Source organism: Helicoverpa armigera, chromosome 14 (assembly GCF_030705265.1).
Source record: "Helicoverpa armigera isolate CAAS_96S chromosome 14, ASM3070526v1, whole genome shotgun sequence".
Lineage (NCBI taxonomy): Eukaryota > Metazoa > Arthropoda > Insecta > Lepidoptera > Noctuidae > Helicoverpa > Helicoverpa armigera.
The window spans coordinates 3,724,110-3,747,489 of record NC_087133.1 but is presented as its reverse complement, the minus strand read 5'-3'; the positions used below and the strand labels follow the sequence as shown (position 1 = coordinate 3,747,489).

Below are 23,380 nucleotides of genomic sequence, written 5' to 3'. Positions count from 1 at the left end.
AGAACGAACCTTAACATGGCATTTAAAATTGAAACAAATCGATTCTAGAACACGTTATAAAATTGCAATAGGCGTTTATTTAACAAAATAATTGATTGATACACTTTAAAGCCGTTTACTGCAATAGATTCCGTAACGGATATCCAAATGCCAAGGTTTATGGCTATCGTAACAAGAGTTTTAAGATTTATTTGGGAACACCATTTATGATGTTATTAAATTACGAGTCCCTTGGCATTTTCAATGTTAAGTATAGTATGAGATCATTCAAATCCGTTACATGACACAATATATCCTCCGGTAATTAAGTTATTTTTAATTAAAAGCAAAGTAGGTATGTAACTAATATAATTAATATCTTTGATTGGGTAATGTGTCATTGAAAATGTGAATTGATTACCTTTTTTACCTTGGAGGAAACTCGAGAATAATCATCTATTTTTACGTAGTTTTTACGTACGTACGTATTACCTATACCGACAAAAAATAATGTCATAACTGTGGTCATATCTCAACGAAAGAAAAGCTAAGTAGGTTTTGTAAATAGTTTTAGTAACACTCCAGTACGTGAGTAAGAGAGTCTATGGACGGTGCATAACGATGCATATAACATATATTACCTACTCCATAATAATAAAGGTCAAAAATAATCTACATGTAGTTCAAGGCATTCACATACCAGTTTCTTAATTGCATTAAATGTAAGACAATGTGCTGTAGGTCAAAACTACACCCAAGTTAGTTTTGCACGAAGATTTTGCACTAATTGATTACAAATTTTATTGTCTAAGAATTGGTTCCGGTATTAAATAATACCTCTTTTCACGCGATAGAACGTGATTGCTTGGAAGTCAAGGATAACTTTCAAGATTTGAGTTATAGAAAAGCAATGAAAGAGAATTTTGGTATTATAAGGCAATCTTTCTGATGGACAAATATTCTTGATTAAATTGTTGTTGTCTTAATGCAATTGCTGGAATGCTAGCTGTAAAACAACGTCATATTTTCTTGCAAAGTGTATTTAGATAAACCTTCTCAATTATTTTATCGATTGATCTTATAAAATGTTTTGCTTTTTTATTGTTTGCACTTACCAGCTTAAAGGTAAGGCGCAAAAAATCAATGGCAACTTTCAAGGGTACACATTTAAAACAAAAGTTAGCAATGATAACCAACCACTGTTATTAAAACTGACCTTTAAATTGCGGAACATTTGCAATTATGCATTTTGTAGATCGGATTTTATCGAGAAACACGTCATTAGTATAGTTACCTACCTATAGTGTAACAATCAATTATTGTTCTAGGTATTACATGTTCTGCAATGGCTGCGATTGATTGTTCGAAAGAGTTACCGCGGCCCTAATACACAAAGGGCTCCAGAAGGAAAATGGTGGGTTTCAGCCAGTAGGAGTCTGATACTACCCCAGGCTCCATCCACAGCGGGAAGTACCATTTGATGATTTCACACCAAAAAGGAAAGGTATTTATTATAAGGAAATATTCTCAATATATTGCATTTCTATTGTGTTATATAAGTAATTGGATAGTTTCATCACAATACCAGAGAGTTCACAATAAAAACTTACATAATCGCATTTTTGTGAACGCTATTTTTCCTCAAATGGCAATTTTATTATATCAATATGCATACATTTCCATAACAGTGAATTTACAACAATCTACACCTTTTTACTTGTTATCAGTTTAAGCTTAGTGGTCTGCCATAGTGAGAGAGCTCTTAAAATTTGACCTACGTGTTCTAAGCTAAACTTTCTTGAACTTAATTGATTATACTATGATACTGTGATATGGTTATTGATGACTCAAAAAACATTTGTACACAAATGTAATCTTAATAACTGCCGAAAAATATTATTATTACCTACACCTTTCAATTGGATGAACTAATTAGTTTAATTACTCAACATTTCTTTAAAAACTTTAATTACCATCTTTTTATTGAAAGTATAATATAAAAACTAAAATTATAAAAACACAATACACAACTATAAGTTATTAAAGATTTCTTTTCAGCGGTCCATTATTTACAAGAGAACGGTTTGTGTTAAATGATGCTTTAAACATAAACACAATGTAATAAATTAGATTTTATCCGTCTTTTGTTCTTTACAATAGACTACAAAAGAAAGTAAAAGTAGCGCTTTAATAATAAAACAAAGAAAGTCCTATGTTTTATAACATATCTAATTTAAAAAAATTCTAACTGTTGTAATTTGTCCACCTATATGTTCGCATTTCTGTTAATGCTAATGTAAGTAAAGTAGGCAGAGATACATTACCTATGTATATGTACTACAATATTGACTTCCTAATATTAAATATCCTGTCGTTTCCAAAAATAAAATATAACAAGTAATACGATCTAAGCAATTAAATCATTATCTGGTACCGATCAAACAGTAGCCGTTTGACAAGTTACATTGAAACAATACGAGTATCTAATATCGACCTAATTCCGTCAATCACAACAGACAGACAGACAGACGAGAATTAAATTCTTTTTGTTTCGACCTTCACGATGTGATACGCAACGGCGAATTTGTACAGACGGAATCTAAATTATCTAGATGTTATTCAGAACAGTACATTAATTTCCATCAATTTTACTTAGGTTTATTTATGTATTTCAAAACTCATTAAATTAATCTCCTTTGTAGCTGTGTCTGTATGTTAGAAGGTCAATGAAAGCACGAAGCTAGATTATTCGAATTGTTTTAAGATTCCAATTGAAGGTGTGCGGGCGCTATATACAAGTTCATAATTGAATCCTTGTATTAATTTATTTAAACAATGCGTGACGCAAACGAAGCCTATTCACATTTCACATATTTGCATGCAACACCGTAATTAAGTAGGCTTGTTACAATATTAATTGCAACCCAAACAAGTAACCTTGTCGGTTATCTAAGAGTTAACATTAATCAAAATTAGCTTGCCGATTTCAACGCCCAGTTTCTTAAGAGATTTGCAAACTGCTTATGGGTCAAGTCATGCACATTATGAAGCCTATTTATACGCATACTTTATGCAAATTATAATTTGTAATTTTTTAATTCGTAACTAACCATAGCGGATGTCATAACAATTAAAATTTGTTAGACGCGGCAAAAGTGAGTCAGAGAATTTGCATCATAAATTGGTATGACACCAAATAAAACAAATGTTTGAGGTTGTTACATGCATTAAATTGCGGTTTAAATTAAAATGCCAGGCCGTATAAAAAGCGAAGGAAAATACTGGCATTTGACTAACTCCAAAGAGGTTTAAGTAGGTAGGTACATGTTTAATGTCTTTGGCTGACTAGTACTTATTGAAATCGGTAACAAGTGAGACTGTATAGTGTATACCAGTAAAGTTATGAATGGTAAGTATTTTTTTTAATGCATCCTTTTTGTTTAAGATCATGTTGTACCTAATAAGACAATGAGATCAGATAACAAGCGGAATACAAAACTAAGTACAAGGTAATATTTATAGATCTGCACGAAAGATTGACAGCCTGATACCTAAGTAAAACATTAATCGGTTAACTAATACTTTACATTCTACCGATTCAACAAGTTATCTAATCACTGAAAGCTTTAAAGAGCTTTCAGGCTGGTACTATCATCGTATTGTGTCTTTTGTAGTAATTTGGACATAGCATGTTTCAATTTATGCATTCATAAATCGCTGATTGACTCTGACTGAGGAAAAGACTGTTCTGTTAAAGATTCAAAGCACCTTTCAAACGATTAACGATGATCGATCATCCAATCTCTATTCGATAACCACCCTTTACTATCACACGAGGAAGTGAACGGCCATCGCACTGTCGTCGTGCCATACAAAGGAACAGCTCGAGTCTCGGTAGAACCACTCTCGCTCTCTTCCGCGCCAACTGTGACGTGTTCCCAGCACTCACGGCTGCCGGTGATTCACTGCTCCGGTTACCGCTAATGAGCCGAGATGACATTTGCACAGGACATTCACTACAAAGGTCACTACACCTTGTAGGCGACACCGATCAAGGTTTAGCTTTAACACCATTTCAATGTGCACCTACATGTTCGGCACATAATTAAAATAATCGATTTGTGCATGCAAAAATAGTCATAACTTGTCTACAATTGCGCACTCAATAATTATAGCTTCGTTTTTGAGAGTTTATTTTTAAATTACTTCCTCGATGTTAATGTGATTGTATTAGTCACTGACAAACTGAATCCGTCCCATTTTGCATGTGCAAATGGCGTATGTGTGTCGTTGCGGTCGAGGTTTCAAATTAAACGATCATTTTACGGCTCCTTGATCATGTATTCGGTCACATGAGTAGCTTGCGATTCGATACGGGGTCGACTAGAATGAGGTCCATGACAGTTGAAGAATAAATGTTATTTGATAAAGTGCTGCCACAATAGACTCATTGGTTCGAGTATCTTTCCGCGTCGTGAGTGGACGTTGGCATTGAACAAATTGACATAGAAGACAAAAGAACGGATTTGAAAGAAGACCAGCCTTGTACATTCGTGTTTATAGCTTTCAATTAAAACTTGTGTAAGGATAAAGAGATAATGTAACCTCTTTTAAGGCTGCAAGTTCAGTGGGTGAATGTCGAAGGAAAGTTCACTGGCAAATAATTAATATTAATCCTCGACTTTTTATGAGCCTACATTATTATCAAAAAGGTTATGCATTGTAATAATCCCGTCTAGTTTACCTTTGTTGACATTAACAGATCGAGACGAATGTAGAAAGTAGTTTGGAGCTTGTATATCACTGAAATGAATCTTAATGTCAGAATAATTTTAGCTTACCTTCGGGCCAAGTTGATGGATATGTCGAGTATGAGCTCTCCGACGCTCGCGAAGTGTTCAGCCTTCCAATCGCCTTTCGGTTGTGAGACCACTGTGGAACAAACGGATATTAAGCTTCAAGAAATATTATGAAGTCATTTATTAACAAATTTCCGATTTTCCTATCGCACTCTTACCAAATGTTAACTTTAACGTAAGTTTAATAAACTTTGGCACCTGTCACATCAAAATGCTAAGGCTAAAAGTTTTTTATAAAGAGAATAATGACTCAACGTACAATATTGGACGTGATGATGTAAATAGAGATGTTATAATAATGTTGTTGCATTATAATAAATCGAAAGGTGTTTGACGGTAACTACATAACGAGTTGAGATGTTCACGCACTTGATGGCACAGTAACGTGACTTGCGTGTTTGCGGTCGCGTATTATTTTTATTATTTATTGTGTCATACAATTTCATACTCACATTACCAATCTCATACATGCAAATATGAATAAAAAAGTTAAAATATTTGTGTTCAAAACCACGCAATATGTTTCACATTTACCAAAAACGGAAATATTTAAAAAAAAATCACATCACAGATACTTATCAACAGTCAAAATACTTACAAATTCTGTTTCTGGCTTCGAGATAAGCTTGATTGATAGCTTCGTATGTGATGCAATTGGACTGTCCTTCGTACCCACTGCAACAGACAGAAAACACGTTTAATTACTTTGCGCCATAATGTTTATTACTTAGACTCGTGAGTACTTTCCTATAATTTAATTGTAAAATAAACATTAGTGGTGTTTATTGCAAGTGCTCTCATACTTGTCGAATGTTGATGCAATTGCACTTGGATTTTATGTTGTGCGATTGACTGAATACAATTTACGAGTATTACACTCGTAAATGGATAAAACTGGCTGTGAGTTTCGATGGGTTCAACAAGGCCTCATGAATGGTCGGCATATTGAATACTTGGTGAGAGACAATAATGTAGCCTCATGATTACTTTGGGCTAATGTGCCCTTAAATAACAGATGATGCAGAATCCATTTGTAACATATGTTCGATTTAATTAACAGCAGTAACCTCACCCAATATTAACACTAAGATTCACATTAAGTATTCGCAATTGGCCTCGTGGCCTACATCCGATGGTAAGTGTGTATAAGGCCATCAGTTACTTAACTAACGTGATAGCAATCAGTGTTATTCAACATGTTTAAGTATTTTCACGTGATTCGTGAATTTGGTAACATCTCTAGGAGATGGTGCGCCGATACTGGGGCACTCATTACCTTTCTAGATAGAGAAACAAATGGCCTGTTACGTAAACTGGTGGGAACGTTCGTAGCTTTATTTGTTGTAGAAAATAGGCAATTTGTACGTGTAATGTTAAAGGTAATTATTGCCGAGAGAGTCAAAATATTAAATAATGAAACAAAATGATATAGTATTCGTAAAATAATATTATTTCAATGGTATCACAGTTTAAAATATGAAAAACATGAAATACATATTTATTGATTGCATACAAACAACTTTTTGCGGAAGAGGCGTGCGTAAAATTAATTTATGGACATTATAATTAAATCGACAAGCGCCTCTGATCATTAAGTTTGTGATATTCAAATAAGAATCAACCGTAAACTTGTTGGGTTCCTTAGAAACTATAGCTAAATACTGTTAAGTAAATGCTTTAAATTTTTTCTAAACAAGTAACGGGTTAAAAAGCATGTCGAAGTTTAATTTAGTTGGATTATTCAAAAATAACAGTCACATAAATTATTAAAATAGAGTACCTACCTATATTGTTGGCAATCTATATTGTTATACGGAACCATTCTATCCAAGTATAAACTATGAATGTGGAAATCTAAATTTTTATGAGCATTTTATATTTATTCCGGTCTCTGCTGAGTATTTTAACATAAATAATCGATAAAACCAAAATGGTTACATCGTACAAATTATTGTTGTTTTTGTTAGAAAATAACTTTCATTGTGTTTTTATACTAAAGAAGTCACATGACTAGGTATTGGAAAAGTTTCTAGACTAGACTACCTATACATATTTTTATGATGGTTGTTTTAGAGAAATGATGTTGATAAATATCACAGTTGTTACTCATACTTGACCAAGGGGAAATTATTTTCTCGTATTAGTTTTCCACCAGACTCTTAGACTTTCCCTTCCCAGACAGGTAAAAACAGTCATAAACAAAAGAAGTCTAGAAACCTTAAACATAAAATAAAACTTTAATAAATCTTTATCGGCCAATTTCAACAACAATTCAATTTAATTACTCAGTTGCTTTATAACCTGTTGTAATTATAAGGCGTTAACGTTGGTAATGACACCAGTTACTGCCAGTTAGTGGTTACCAAACGTCCCGTTCCCACGACCACGATACACATTACTGGGCGTCTTCGATTCTCACCATGTCTGTCATTCAAAGGCCCTTACACACTGCCGACTAAAATGTGGGCCAATAGTTGACCCGAGGGTTGGTCGACGGCAATCAAACTTTTTAGTGGTTCTGATGCTGGTTGAATGCTTCGTAACATGCGCACTACTTCACTCTATTTCAGTCAAACTATCGGCCGACTAAAAGTTTGCAGTCTGCTAGGATTCCAATGCCTATGTTATTCTTGCAACATGTCTTCTTTACTTACTACTTATTACGCTACTTTGCATGCGAAAATAAATATGTTTGCGTAGCGGTTGTCTAGTCTGGGTGAGCTTTAATGTGTTTTCTTAACCCAGTGAAGAATGACTGGGTATTCTCGTGTGTATTTTTGAAATTATTACGTGGAAATACTCGTAGTTTTTCTATAGAGTCATTATTTTTATTTCATGTGAAATGTACAAGTAGGTATGTATATTTTTGTGGTTGTTGCTAAATCACTGGAGTTTATTTTATTGCATTGTGATTCTTCTGTTTTCTATAAAAGGTAATAAATAGAAAGTAGATACCTACATGAAATCCAATACTTATGATTTTATTGAAATTTTATAGCATCGAAGTACCTACACATTTGGTAACAACGCGTTTTTATTTGACTCTCAGTCCTACGCGCCTTCATCTACATAATTCTAAATTCAAAAGTGGGAAGAGTTGGGCCAACCGGTAGTCGATATCCACTAGTGGTAGATTTCTTTATCCGATCTATCTATAGTTTTACGATTAGAGATTGAAAATTGACACAATATCTACGAAGGTAAAGTCAAAATTCTATATCTAATCTCGAGACTCTCATAGTTCGCTTTTAAGAAACCTGCATTCAGTAAGCTTTTAAAACAACGATGGAATTTCATCGATTGCCGTTTCATTTAGTATCGATTATGATGTGTCCGCGACTAGTTTACCGTTTTGCCTCAATATTGTCAAGAGGAGCCGTAGTAGTATTCCGAATAAATGCCGTATCTTACAGCCAAGTTTGGACGTGGACACTGATAAAACGACTCAAACATAATTGAAAAACAGATTAAATATGCAAAAAAAAAAAAAAAATTAAGAGAGCAGCCTTATATTACGTACACGCATTTATTTACACAAAAAGCTTTTGAAGGTTGACAGGGTCATTGTTACTGATGTCTATCTGTCTCGTTATGTAGATTACGCGAACTTTAACTTTACAAGAAAATCATGAGATTATTTTTCTACAAGCATAACAGTTATCTATACTAATATGTGTGGGTAATAAAGAGTAGGTATTAGTTTGTTTCTTTGTTGGGACCTCAAAGGCTACTGAACTTTATTAATTGAAAGCTTCAGTATTCCCGAAAAATAGGCTACATTATTTTATCCGGGTACTGGCTGGGTAGTTCCTCTTGGACTCACGTGGAACCGCTGGAAAACATCCAGTATGTTTAAAATATGATTTGAAATATTATTTCCGTATAAGATTTACATTTCTACAAACGTTTAGGTAGGATTGAAAGTAGGTAGAGATCTTACCTCTCCCGCAGAGTTTGGTAACGTTGTTTACCAGATAAAGGTACAACAAATTAAGCGAAAGGATTTTGAAAGTGAACGCGAGTCTATCCGTCAGTTAGCTAATGTTACGCTCCGTGGAGATGAAAGCACGAGACCTGCGTTATGTAGTGTTACGACATGAGGTCATCTCGGAGAGCGGTCTAAAGAACAAAAGCTTGATCTATAATCCAAACTTGCAGATTGGGTAGTAGAAAGTAATTACACCTCATTTAATTGTGATAGTTTATCTTTTATCTACTTCAGTATAATGATTTCAGATTTTGGTTTTTAGGTAGGCAATTATTGTGTTTTAGAACCCAGGTAGGTTCTATTTCTATTAGTGCCTTTTGTCTATAGCACATATCTATAACACTTTATTTTCGGATGACCGCATATGTACCTACTGACTTGAGGTTGCGTAGCTGTAGTTGAACAGAAGGAACTATTAGTAAAAAGTAGAAGTCGTTTAGTTTTTAAGCCCGTTAATATGGCAAAAATGCTCAAACTTTTTTGTTATATCATGAAAAATTAAACGACACAGGTCATTGGCTTCTCAGATTAACTTCAGTTGAATGCGTGTCGTATCATTTATCACCTGTTGGAGAAAGATGTCGGAGTGTCAAGTGTGTCGCGAAGTGTGTCAAGTTTGCGGCAGCGTGATGTAACGGTGACAGACTCCCGCGCAGATGACATTGTACTCGGATGGTGTAGGGCTGGCGCTAGGCAGGGTCTCAGGTAAAAAATCAAGTGGGATATTGGTTAGCTGTGTTATCATTTTGAGGACCTCGAGAGTTAGCCCTAAATAAAGGTTATAGAAACATGTAGTGTCCTCTTCCTATTTTAAATTGTGCAGTTTCTTAGGACATGAAAACCATCAAGTTCTATCAAATCATTGTCCTTAGCAAGATCGGAATACCGTAATTATAAATAGTAATTTACTTTAGTAGTGCTTTCATTTCTCACTATGACACTACGAATAATAGCTATTAGGCTACGAACTTCATTTATTTACTTTCACACAATAGGTCTTGTTTGTCGTATGGACTTGTAAAGGCGTCTGCGAAAGCGTAACATTAGCCGCATGTTCAATGAGACGAGTGACAGTGAAATTGAATGCTCTAAGCGTAATTTGATACAGATTTATATCTTGGACAAGTGCCTATCACTTTGTGGCTGGTTTTATTGATACAGTAGAGTAGATATCAACCTCTGCTAAAAATAGGGTTCCTAGACATCACTATTAGTTAGTTAGTAGTCCCATTTAGCCAAGATTCCTGATTTTTTATGAATCAGCTAAGGATGTTGTGTAAAAAATATGTATATCTAACCTAGCTTCCAACCACGGTCTCATCCACATCCTGAGGGAATGACTCACATGGATTAAAAAGAAGCCTATGTGTTATTTTGATACATAAGCCAAGTGTTAGCTGCCAGCAGTTACAAAGAGGCCAGCAGAGACGAGCGACCATAGACACCTCGCCATTCAGCCGTGCATCTATGCTTGGAGGGTTCTTTATTCGAACGTCATTATGTTATAGTTTGACAGAATAAGATTTTGCCGCGTTCTTGACTAATCTTAGTTGATTTTCATGTTAAAGCTATTTCTTGTAATTTCCTCGTTAAACAAACCTGCTTCTGGTTTTTAAGACAAGTTTCATCAAAATTCTTCCAGCAGTTTGTGCATAAAAGATGAACAAACATCCGTATATCCTTCTATCCGTACATACAAACTTTAGCGATTATAATATTATAAGGATCAGTAGCAATGATTGTTGGTGACCCTCTCACAAGAAACCAGTATATTAATACTGCATGCGTGTTGCAGTACATTAAATACATACCGTTAATTTCAAGTGAATTTAACATAAACAGGAAATAAATTGTACGCCACGCAATTTTGTCGGCCATACATTTCGGAGGCTGATTGAAATACGTTCAAGCTGTCGCTTAAATCGATCCAATACATTATTTATGGTGAGAATGGTAATTTCAGACCAATTTAACATGTCCCCACGTACGTATGTATACATAAGTGATTCGATACATACTCCCGCTTACTTAAATGGCCTAATAGCCGTGCAATGGCTATCTATCATCGTTAATGTTAATATGGATTAAGCAATATCATGTATGTATTTACAGAATTGAATTATTATAGTCTACAATCTACATGTATGTAGGTTATGAATTAATGATGCAAGTTGTTTGTATGATTGCTAGGACATTGTCGTAAGATTGGCTATGCGTTGCTTTTGTTCAGATGTCGAAATTACTCGCATGTTAAGGACATAATAATCTTATTTTCTCATTATTGTAACTGCTGAGTGAATAGTAGCAGAAAGCTTGGCCCTTTTTTCATGGTACTAAAATTGATACCGTTTAAGTCGACCACATTTCCATGGCCTTGGCAAGATGCTGTGCCCTTCGAGCATCGGGGGAAAATCGCCCTGATTTCATGTTGAAATAGAAATCAGATATTGCACTACCATAGTTTTTATTTTGTATTGCAGTATGGTACTCACAAGTTGCCCTTGAGTAGGTTGATGCTGTAGTCGTAGGCTGACGTGCGGCCCGGCCCGTTGAGATAGAGGGCGCAGTCCCCGCTGTCGCCCACCGCGTGTGGGGGCGCCAGCGGCGACAGTGCCGCGGCGTAGGCGCAGCATAACGCTGCTAAAAATATCCTGGAAGAAGAAATAAGATGGTTAAAAGAAGACTTCAGGTAAAAACCTCAACTTAAATTTCAGTGTAATCAACCCTCGACCGATAAAGTTAATTGTGTCTGCAGGTTGGTATTAAATAAAGTTTGATCAGATGATCAGAAGCTGATGTGCAAATTATGTTTTTTTTTTAAGTATTAGCTAGGGTAAACAAATAACGGTATCTTCACGCATCCATAATAAAAGAAGATTGCTTCTTTGATTTGGTTCCTTTAAATATGTTCAAGTTACCGATTTTTTTGTTGTGCCATCTAAGATTGATTTCGTTTTCAATTCTGCACTGCATACCAATTGAAAGGAAAACCGATTTTATTTGTAAGTATAAATCATCTTATTTTGGGCATCGTAATTGAATGAAGTTGGGGATCGAATCTTACAGATTCGTTTTACCATTTATAGAAGGTATTGCAATTACAAGCGGGCGCCGGGCGCCGCAGTTGTCTGTAACTGGGTCGCCGAGACCGACTCGGTCTATAGTCTGTGTTTAAAACCGCATCGCACTTTATCTATGTGATTCAATTAGATTAATTACACGGTTGTTACTCATTCTATTAAGCATAGTTTTGCATGTATTAAATACGTTGAATTTAATGGTATTATTTAAGAATATTTTTATCTGTGTAAGCACTAAGTTTAGTTGCTGCTAGCACAGATTACTTAACAGTGCCGCTACCAATTCAGTTAAAAATTAATTTCAAATTGATGAAAATAGTTTTGACATATTTGATGGTTCGTATCTACCACAGAATACAAATAAATTAAATTCAAATCAAATCAAAACGTTTATTCGCGTTCATTAAATACATCGCATATTGATAATATTAACTTCATAACGAGCTGTGTAACGTTTAGACATACCGTCCTTGTGATTATGTGTTACAACACCGAAACACACTTAATATCACGGTAAATATTTATTAGGAAAATTCCAATTATCTACATGATGAAAGATTTCCTTGGCTATTAGGACGGTCATTACGAATACTTTAGAATTTAATATGATTCAGCCCGGTGCCTGTGGTTGCCTCTTCTCATCATTGTTTCTTAAGCTACCGATTTACAGGCAATTTAGATGCCTGAAGTCTGTTTATAGGTTTGGTTGATAGCATTCATTAAAACTGGTGTAAATCCAGGTTTATCATTGTTCACAGCTTAACCCTTCAAGCAAAATTTTCTTGATTTAAGGAATACAATGGTGGTGGCACTATATGACCTAAAGCTATATACTTTTATTCGATCTGCTAAATTTTTTGGCGAACTGATCTCAATTTTACTGTAATATTACTTATGATAATGCATAGACGACAAAACCACTTACTAAGTACATAGTTACAAAGTAATAGAGTGTCAGACGGCATGACCAGTGAAAGCTCGACGGCTGACCACCCAATGTACTTACCGGCTGCCGGCAGTTCAAGCGATCGCGACGTGACTAATGATCCGGCCTGACACCTCTAAATAACAACATATGTCTTAGTAACACGGAGTTTTGAGGGCAATTCAATACATAAAGCTATAATGAAACAATCAGTTTTCTATGTGTGCATTATAACATCAATAATGCCCAAATCTTCGATTAGAAGTTACAAAATAAATCGACAAAATTAGAGCGTATTGGAGAATATTCAATTTTGCATTGAATCTTGAACTGAAGATCATGCCTAAACAATCGATTGGTCCCGATTAAAATGTCTCACAATCGTTCTGATCGATCTTTAACGATGAAGCCATTATTTATTACCTTAAACTGCTTATTAGATCATTATGATTGAGCGAGATTTTAGGCCGTGATACTCGTAAGTACTGCATTTTGCAAGTAATCCAATACACATGCCTGTGGCAAAGTAACAAATGTAATGTGAATTTCAAAATCTATGTATTTATTTTGCAAGTTTAACTAGAGCATTGCTTGAATCCTAGGCTGTTCATTACGAAATAAAGACGGTTTATGTACATGTGAAGCAATACTAAAATAATTAATAGGTCTAGTCTAACATGCTTAGACAAACTTTTTAACTGACGTCGAGAAATAGTTAAAAGTAATTATCCAAAATAAAATGCTGATGTTAATTACGAAAGCATAGTGCATTCTTGACACAGATATCAATAGAATTCTCGTAAGGAGGTTGACATTATATTTATAAACTCTGATTCTGCAATTGAAAAGCTGGCTGGAAATATGATTTTATGGCATTTCAATTGACGCGAGAAAAAATGCGAGGTAAACAGCAAGCTACACAACAACTACTACTACTACAAGCTAAAGCTACGTTAAGTGTTTTATTTATTCTTTGAACATAATGTAACGGTGCAATAAGCAATTGGAGCAATGTTTTGGTGCAGTAGTTATCACATATTTTCGTCTTCGCCAACTTGACTACAATGAACTAAAAAGTCTTGACAAAGTTTTCAATTATTACAAGGAAGCGACAAGATTTTTTGTATTTAGCATTAGCCATTGGTCTGAACTGGGTGAGTCTTATAAGCTGGATGCACCAGTTTCACAGCTTTGCCATAATACAACATACATAGGTATAACGAGGTTCCTGCTACATTTGTCTTGCCTATAAGCCACCGCTAGGTGAGAACTATCAATCAATCAAACGTCATCCATTGCGTAACTATTACTAACTTTCCGTAGAATAAACTGCAGGTAATATAGCCATTAATTTAATTAGAACTAATACACAAACAGGGCCAATTATTTTACTAAGTATATTGGTATTTTGTTTTTGAATTACAACTTTCTATTTCTTTCGACTTTCTGCCTCGCGGCTGTGTTTTATTGAAATCGATTTTTATGGGATTTTTATCTTAAAGTGTTAATTGATTCATCTCATTGGTAATTTGGAACTATAAAAACTAATAGTTATCGTGGGAAATAAATTTGAATAATTTTAAGGTGTTTGATTTATTGATATTGTTGTGTATGGGTGATCTATTCGTATTGCATCAAGTTAAAGTAGTAACATCAAGTTAAAGTAGGTACGTATTAAAAAAGGGGTTTTAAATTTTTAGATTGATTTATTAGCAAAAGTAAGATTTAAGTGTGTGAACTTCAACGTAAAAACTTCGCGTGGTACCGATTACGTATTAAAATAATTTAATTGCAACAGATTTGTTATTCAAATAATTATGTTTAAAATATTCAACAGTTACAAAAATAATATTTGTTACAAAACGTAGAATTTTGTAACGAGTATTCTTTTTAAAAATTCTACATTTAGTAAGAAGGATACTACTATGTAAGAAGGACAACTGTTGTCTTTTGTTTTATGAATTAAATGCCAAATTAATTATATAAAGAAGCTTTTAAACATATTACCAAGAAAACTAACTAAAAATAACTAACGTTCTCGCTCGCTCATAAAACCTACTTAAGTATGCTCTAAAATTCACTTTAGAATCAGAACCTCTTTATATTAATTAAACTGTCAACAAATTTGCAAACTTGAACTACAACGGACGTTGTAAACACTAGTAGATACGTACGTAATAAAATTACCATGTTTGCCATTACAGGGCAAGTAAACTTGTATCACGGAGTAAGAAAAGATACGATGGAGATGCCATAATGCAGATAAGTCAGGCGCCTTCTTCTACTTATGTCAAATTCGTACAGAGGGCATGACCAAAATTATCCAGTTACGAGTAATTACGTTCAGGTTCTCTGAGACATCTGTCAACGATTTTTTTATTAAAATTGGTCGGGTCCAAAGAAGGCGCATAAAGTGTAAGACAGTAGCGTTTCTACGCTACTTTTTTATGCGATTTTCCGCTAAGGTACCTCCGCTAATCATTTTATTCTCTATGGCGTGTACTCATTTGTGAAAAGCGTCCATTTCCGTTTGTCACGTCCCTCGTGACTCGGGTAACTCGACGGCCTCGTCACTAAATGCCATCGCTTAATCCTCTCACTGCGAATATTGATCAATGTTTACTGCGAACTTGATTAACGTATATAATTGCTCTATTTTACGTACTTTAGTTGTGACATCTGACAAATTATGTGGTTTATAGCATTTGAATGCTTTGTAAAGGGTTCTTAATGGCGTTGCCACACGATTCGCTTGTTTACATGTGTGTCTGTTTGTGTTCAAGTTTGTTGCCATTGTCTACTTCATATGTATAATGTTATTCTAATAGCTATAATTACATAGATGATTTAAATCGAATTTGCTCTACTTTAGATTTAGGTCGGTCTTCTGTCCATGAGATTTTTTGACATGTACGATATCTACATTTACGAAGGCTTTTAAAATGTTCCATATATGAAAAAACCTGATAAAATATTCTCTCACCATTACAGTTTTTGCAACAAAACCCATTGAACCAAATACAATACAAGGCGGAACATTTTTGTTATTTTGTCTCGGCGCCATTATGCAAGATGGCTGCCCCAGTGACCGCGGCGCCGGCGCATCTTGCGTGACCGACATGATGAGTGCTTTGCAAGCTAACTCGGGAACAAACAAACAATTTAAGAATACTCCATTGAAGTTTATTTTTACTGTTACGTGACTCGCGTGTTTCGGAAAAATTGAGTTGGGTTTTATTTTTTGAGATGACTGTTCGACCGTGTTGTAAGAATTTAATCAGTGGAGAGTAGATAACGAAATTATCTGCATAGGTAAAGTGATTTAAAACTTTTTTTAGATATTTGTAACTACGTAATAAAAATAATAAGAACCATTTTCCTGTTCATTCTTTTTGAACAATTACTTAATAATGGACACTGACACTAACCAATAAATTCGCAGATGACATTAAAATCAATTGGGTACAGTACAGTAAAGAATCTAAAACTAACAAAACGCTTCCTGAAGCCTTACATAAGCTAGCAAACAAGATAGGTATCAACTTGTCTTATGTTTCATGTTAGGAGACGCAGACTGTTACGTCACGAATCATGAATGTGAAAAAAGTCGAATATAAATCGCGCACTTTTCTCTTTGGTTCCCGTGTGTTGCGCAAGCGACGGTGTTGACGGTCAGTGCGATGCGCGGCTTACGTCATCGACCCCTCACCCTTCACTAGACGCCGATATAATTGAAAGGATCTAGGTATTAGAGAACCATTAGGAATTTAATTTGAATTTAAATATCGATAAATTGTTCGATCTTTAAAATCGAAATAAAAAGAAACTGGTTTGTCAAAGTTCAGAAATAATTACGATGCGCATTTAAGTACTTCGAGTATATTACCGATAAAGAAATAACTGAAAATTAAATAAAAGCAACATATAAAGAAAAATAACCATAAAATGTAGTTGTGCTACACAAAAATATACGCAATATTATAATATAAATAAATACTTGAATAATATACTACATACTACCTAATTTATTACATTAAACGCCTTCCTCTCTTCTAACTCTTTGCTGTGCCCATCAGGGTCCATAATTGTGACTACCTCTATTATTTTATATTTTCCACCAAATGTACATTATGGAATGCAATAAATGATATGATATGATATGATAAGATGTTTTGAAACAAACATATCATTTTGCGATCGATTAGAGATGTTTTAGATTTAGATAGCAGATATGAGTTCATTAGAAAGTAACAGATTTGCGAATGCGAACCGGTCAAACATCCGAACATCTAATTATACAACACTTGAACTTTGTTACTTTACTTTTAAATTCACTTTTTTATTTGTGTTTTTTTTTTCTGAGTTAGCTGTCGATCAAAACTTATTAGCTAAGCTGTCTCCTGTCTGTAATCGTGCAAAGTGTATTTATTTTAAGTTCATCTTCATTTATAGTTTATGAAAAACTATTATTTTATATAAGTGCTATTATCATGCACTAAAATTTTGTTGCAAGTATGTTGTCTTTCTGTTATAGAATGCAAATAAATTAAATTTTTCAAACCCAAATTCTATTTTTAGTCACTATTGAGATTTTTAGGTTAACGGTACTTTGTTTAGAGATATCTGTTGCACGCTGTTGTATTTATTAAATGTTCCACGTCTTTAATTTATCACTATAACAAAAATATTAATTTATAGGTATGCGCTAAGTTGTTAAGAAATATTGCAGTTCAAATGTTTGAATACAAATTACGAAGTCGTTAAGAAAATTAATGCGATAGGCTTCTGTTTCATAAGGCCTTAACCTTGACGGCAACTGTTATGCAAAATATTCGTAAAAAACGCATATTTGGAATCACATTGACACACATATAATAGGTAGACAAGAAAACATTATCTACATTATAATGGACAATGCTCATGAAGTATGAGAAAAAAACCCAGGCCCGGCGCAAAAGAAATGTAACTCAAAATATAGGTAAAAATAAGTAATTAAATATTACATAGGGGGCATTATCGAAATCAGTGGCTATATGTGTGAAATTGCTATTCGAATTTTAACATCTGCGCTACATTGCTACTCAAGATTTTAGAGGTAACTTTGAATGAACTTTGCAACTGTGAAGGTTTGGAGCTGACCTGATGATGGAGACCCGACTCCCAAAAACACTGAAAAGCAAAAAAAAAACTATTCTTAGGTGCATCGGCCTAGAAGTCGGTGGCGTATAAACTCTGGAACTGACTTCTAGGCCGATGCACCTAAGAATAGTTTTTTTTTGCTTTTCAGTGTTTTTGGGAGTCGGTTTTATTTTTTTTTTTGTAAAACGTTTTAATAATTACGCTTAACAGTCATCGATTTTTTATTTCTAGCACGACATGATCCAAAAATGTTGCGGTATGCGCGAACTGTTCCTCATGTCTAGCCCACCCTAAGTAATATAAAACGCTCATGACGTGGGCACTGCAGCCCAATGTCCTCCACCCATGAATACATGAGCAGTAATATCCTGATATGCCATTCCTGCCATTTTCCCTTTTATGAAGAATGTAGGTGTAAAAGAACACTGCTAAAGTGAAGTTATCCCAAAGTCCTGAGCTGTACTTCGGAATTGATTTATCTTTTTGGAGAGGCTTATTACTTGTTTGTTGTTTCAGATAGCACTTTAATTAAACTATAAGCCCCAGCTGCTCATGTTACCCCTTTAAAAATCAAATAGCAATTTCATACATTTAGTCATTGATTTCGATGATGCCTCCTATGCAGTATTTCATTACTTATTATTACCTATAATTTGAGTTACTTTTCGTTTGCGCCGGGCTTGGGTTTTTTTTGAGCATTGTCTACGGTTTTTTTTTCTAATAAAATCTTAATACATTTTTGCTTTTATAATTGGTTAAACTCACCTGCTTACTTGTCTGAATTCAAAAAGGTAAGTTCCATGCAGTCAAACATACAGTTAAAATTACCTCATACATAAATAAACAGATCACCAAAATTACAATATCAAACCCGTTTGTATAAATTAACTGCGACTATTTATAGAACCTTCTAAAAACCACTTGAGGAGACAGGCCTACGTCCGAGGTCACTCAAGGTCCAAAACATGACCTCTCGTTAGCCTAACATACAAGTGCAGGTCAAATGTCACTTGTATTAAATAAGCACTATATGATATAATACAAGTATGATAAATGAGCTCTTTCGAGCATCATTACTCAGACGCTCGATGCTCAATGCTCAATGCTTATACGGCACTAAACGTAACAAGTATAATGTAATCTATCAAATCTTGGGTTAGCTTTCGCTTTCGGTGGAACGTAGTTCGAAGTTACAGTTAGGGCTTGTACACATAAACATTCTTCTTCCCGTCCTTTTCGTGACTCCAATTGTAGGCTCTCAGAGTCCTTTTGTACTTATTTATCACTTATTAGTCTTCTTTAGATCCAATTAGTTAAAAAGTCTGAAATATCTGATCACCTAGACAAAAATGTTGATCAATGCTAGGACTACTGTCTCTGTATCAAGTAACAGGGTGAGAAACAATAACTATAACTCGTGATATTTGTATCGCGATTTAAGCTTAGATTTTATAAGTCGTCTTATGTATTTACCCTTACTTCATGACGTCAAAAACTAGGCGTGATTCTCCACAGCAAATTGTCTAATAAATATAATAGAGCCCAGTTATAATAGCCGTTATTATGTAGATTATTGTTTTTGTTATTAATGGCTCGAAGTCATGTGTCACTGGAGTTGTTCAAATTGTTTCTTTTTTGTTTTTGTTCTAGTTGTTGAGTCATACAGGTGTTGCTTTCGTTTTCTAAGGAGTGTTGGTGGATGATTAATTTCTTTTGACTTTAGTTTCACTTGAAGTAATTTTATGTAGATGGTATATTGTTATTGTGGTTATTATAGACTTGTATGACCTTTTTGCAACCCAGATAGTTACAAAATTGGAGTAACAAATATTGTCAAGGTGAAACCACGGACTTGTAAGAAAAGTATTTTTAGTAGTCTGTGGGTGAAACAAATTTTAACTAATGATTGCCGCGGATTTCCCTGTCTCTAAAGTTCTAATTCGTTTTCAATTCATAAGCCACAAATATTAACTTAACAAACCTTTCCATTTATTAAACTTACTAAACTATTTCCTAATACACTAAGCTAATCTTTTCCTTAACCAGCCGAACACTTTCGTTTACCCACAGCGTCCATAGAGAACCGTGTATGGCTTACCCACAAGACGAGTTAGTAAGTAACGGTACCTATAAGCTAATCTTATTATTGACGGAGCTGGTTCTCGCACGTGCGGGTTTCACCTGCTTATCCGTGTATGAGATACTTACACGTGTGTGAGAACTTAAGACGAAATTGGAGCTTATGCTGTTTGGATTACGGTTCATTGTCGAAAATGATTATGTGTAAATTGTGCGTATTATGTACAGTATTTTATAATTTTGGAAATATATGGAATTTTGGCATTAAAAGGCTAGCCAAAAACTAATACTGTGTGCTCTAAGAGTCTAAGAGTATCCGCACGGGCTTATAAATCACTATGACGATGAATATTAGTCGGTATTCAGATCGACCGAAAACTTTTACCGGAATCAAGATTTTCTTTAAAAAAATGCCAACCATCGTGACAACTGTCAGCCGACTTCTGAGTCTGCAGTGTCCTGTCCGGGTACTTTAAGTTAATTATGATGGTTTCTTTTCTTTTTTTCGATGAAAGGAGTTATCATTTGATGATTGTTTTATGGTTGCGCAACTTTTCGGTTAACTAGGCCATATTAAACAGTAATCAAAACTCACACATTCCACTATTGAATTAATACAAAAAATATCAAACAGCAATTTAATAGGAGTTGCACTTTTTGCTGCGCAGGAGTGGACACTGTAATTACGTCATTTTGCTTAACTCCTGCCTCACTGAATTAAGTGACAGTTATCATGAAATATTGCCATATGGATCCCTCACGCTGGCAACACTAACTGGATGTAACTGGCCAGTAATAATGCCTTAACATGGTAAAAAAGGTTGGCCCACTTTAAATTGAATTGAGAACTAATGAGGATTTATTGCTTTGTAAGTTTATCTATTAGGAATCTGTTTCGATCTATTTTGATAAATAAAATAATTAAGCATGTTTCTTCAATTTTTATTTACTTCGCATGCAAGAACATTTACAAATATTTAAATATGTATGTTCAATTTCATAACTTAAAAACACATGACGAAAATTTTAAATTATGTAGAATAGATTAAGACAAAAATGTAAGGACCGTATAATGATGACTAATTATAATTATTTCTTAATTAATTCATGTAAATTAATTCGTCCTACCGTAGGCTGTACGATATATGCGAATATTGCATATATGTATGCGTGCCTATGTAGATATATGCAAACTTGCTAATGTTAGAATATAAAGATATTGAACCTTCTTGCTAAACTATGCCATGAGGTCACATAACAATGACTTTGCAAAAATATTAATGTAATTCTTTATAGTCGATATTAATTGTTATTTATATAGCTTTATGGACATTACTTAAACTAAACTGTGGAAAATAAATGCAATTTGGGTGTTCAAAAAACTGCATTCGAATTTTTAAGGTCTTGAAGTCAATGTTACAACGCTAAAGACTTTAGACATGGCTAGTTAGATGATGTCTAACTTTATTCCCAAAACAATTTCATTACTTTTAAGTATGGCGGTTAAAATATTATTTTTTCTTTTAAAAAATATAGCTGTAAATATTTTAAGTGCACTTCACTCTCAAGATTCCTTGGACCTCACAACAAGATCAACATTGCGAATACAAGTTTATTCAATCAACCGCAAGTCTACAACTTGACGCATATTCATTAGACATAGTATGCTAAAAGCTTTACAATTACGCGCTACGCCATTGTCCGTAGCACGTTCGTAGCCGCTACGATCTACTTCCTTACAAAAGACTTCAACGATATTGTACTGAAAGGAATTATTATTGCGATATCCTTTTTCATAAAAATCTAGCGTTTTTAGTGTTCAAAATAATATTAAAATATTTTCGTCATAAGAAAAAGAGGCTATACAATTCTAAAAATGAAAATTGGTAAAAAAAAATCTGAAAAACAATAAAAAATAAATAAAAATTAAACGTACCTCGATATCATCATAAGAATCTCCTCACTGTCCAATTGAAAGTCCTTCACAAATCACTTATATATACCATTAGGCACAAAGACGAGCACTAAGTCCAGTTTAAGTTATGTTCATAACTTCAAACTTTCAGTGTGAAAATATTAATAATATAAGGTAGTATTGTGGTAGACGTGCTTACGTCGGTGCGGTATGTCAGGCACTGAAGGCTCTCGTTCGGACCGCGGCGTCGAAGCCTGTCGACAGATGAAAGTCGCGCGCTTTGCAACCGCCCTCGACTCTCAGAAGGACGTTTGCAAACTAACTTCGATACTAAAAGACATGCTAAATATAACTTGCAACTTCACGGTGAATCTGTTAGTGTTAGATACAGAATTTTGTCCTATAGTATAGTCTTTTTGTTAAGGCCTATTTTTGCGACAGTACAATTGTAGTTGGTTACATTGCAATCGATTGTCTTGTGTCAATCGTCATAGTTTACATAATTATATTCTAGGAACTAAGTTATGATTCTAGAGTGGAAATAAAATAAGATGTGAACTTAAGTAACTTTCTAACTGTCTGGGATTTTAACATTTCTCTTAAGTTCATTCACTTATGAAGGTGTGGGACACAGTCGGATAGTCTGATATGTTTAGGTATTTATTATGTCTATAATACCTATAAGAGAATGAAAGAATGTATGTATGCGTTATTGTTTTTATTGCTAGAAATTTCTGCAGACTATATTTAAAGATTTATTATATCTAAAAATAAATTGATCAATAGCTTCTAATTTTAGCACACAATAAAACTTTCAAACGTGTCGGAATTGAACTGTAAATTGTTTGACTAACAGCCAGTTAAACGACTACGTTAACCGCGCGCTGAACTTTGATCTCTGCCGATCCAATATGGTCAGAGTTTACCGTTTTGTGCGACGATTACAGGCTTTTAGTCACTGCTTAACATTAATTTACACTCTCGGGTGATGACTTGTATTTCTTATACTAGTTTTATACTTAGTATACTACTTAGTATTATGTATGTGTTTTTATTTCTAATTAAGGATATGTGGAAACTGAAAAAATAAGTCAAGTACACTGTATCTTTTAGGATTATGATAAATCCTGTTATTTAAACTTTGGATCCGACCAAAATTTTCGTCTTGTTTCAATGAAAAAAAGTGTTAGCATTACGTTTCTAATGAAGAAAAATCTATAAGAATCAGCACTGAAGTTATCTAGTTAGTTAGGCTTTATTTGGTTCTTCTTCTAAGCATGCCGACTAATGAAAACATGCGCGGGTGTTTCTTACTTAAAACTAACAGCAAATGAATTGTATTTATCTAATTAATTAACCAGTTTGATAGTAAACATTACATTTCATTTAATCTCATTCAGATGTAAATGATCATTG

General features: G+C 34.2%; 1 protein-coding gene across 1 annotated transcript in view; it reads right to left on the bottom strand.

Moving 5' to 3' along the window:
- Nucleotides 1-22,277, bottom strand: part of LOC110380531 (peroxidase) — a 29,254-nt gene extending 6,977 nt beyond the window's left edge. The window contains exons 1-4 of the mRNA XM_021340531.3: nt 21,986-22,277; nt 11,319-11,477; nt 5,437-5,513; nt 4,821-4,911 (exon numbers count right to left, since the gene is read on the bottom strand). Of these exons, the coding sequence (XP_021196206.2) occupies nt 4,821-4,911; nt 5,437-5,513; nt 11,319-11,477; nt 21,986-21,999 (341 nt within the window). The 5' untranslated portion in view covers nt 22,000-22,277. The remainder of the gene's footprint in view (nt 1-4,820; nt 4,912-5,436; nt 5,514-11,318; nt 11,478-21,985) is intronic.
- Between the last annotated feature and the right edge of the window lie 1,103 nt (nt 22,278-23,380).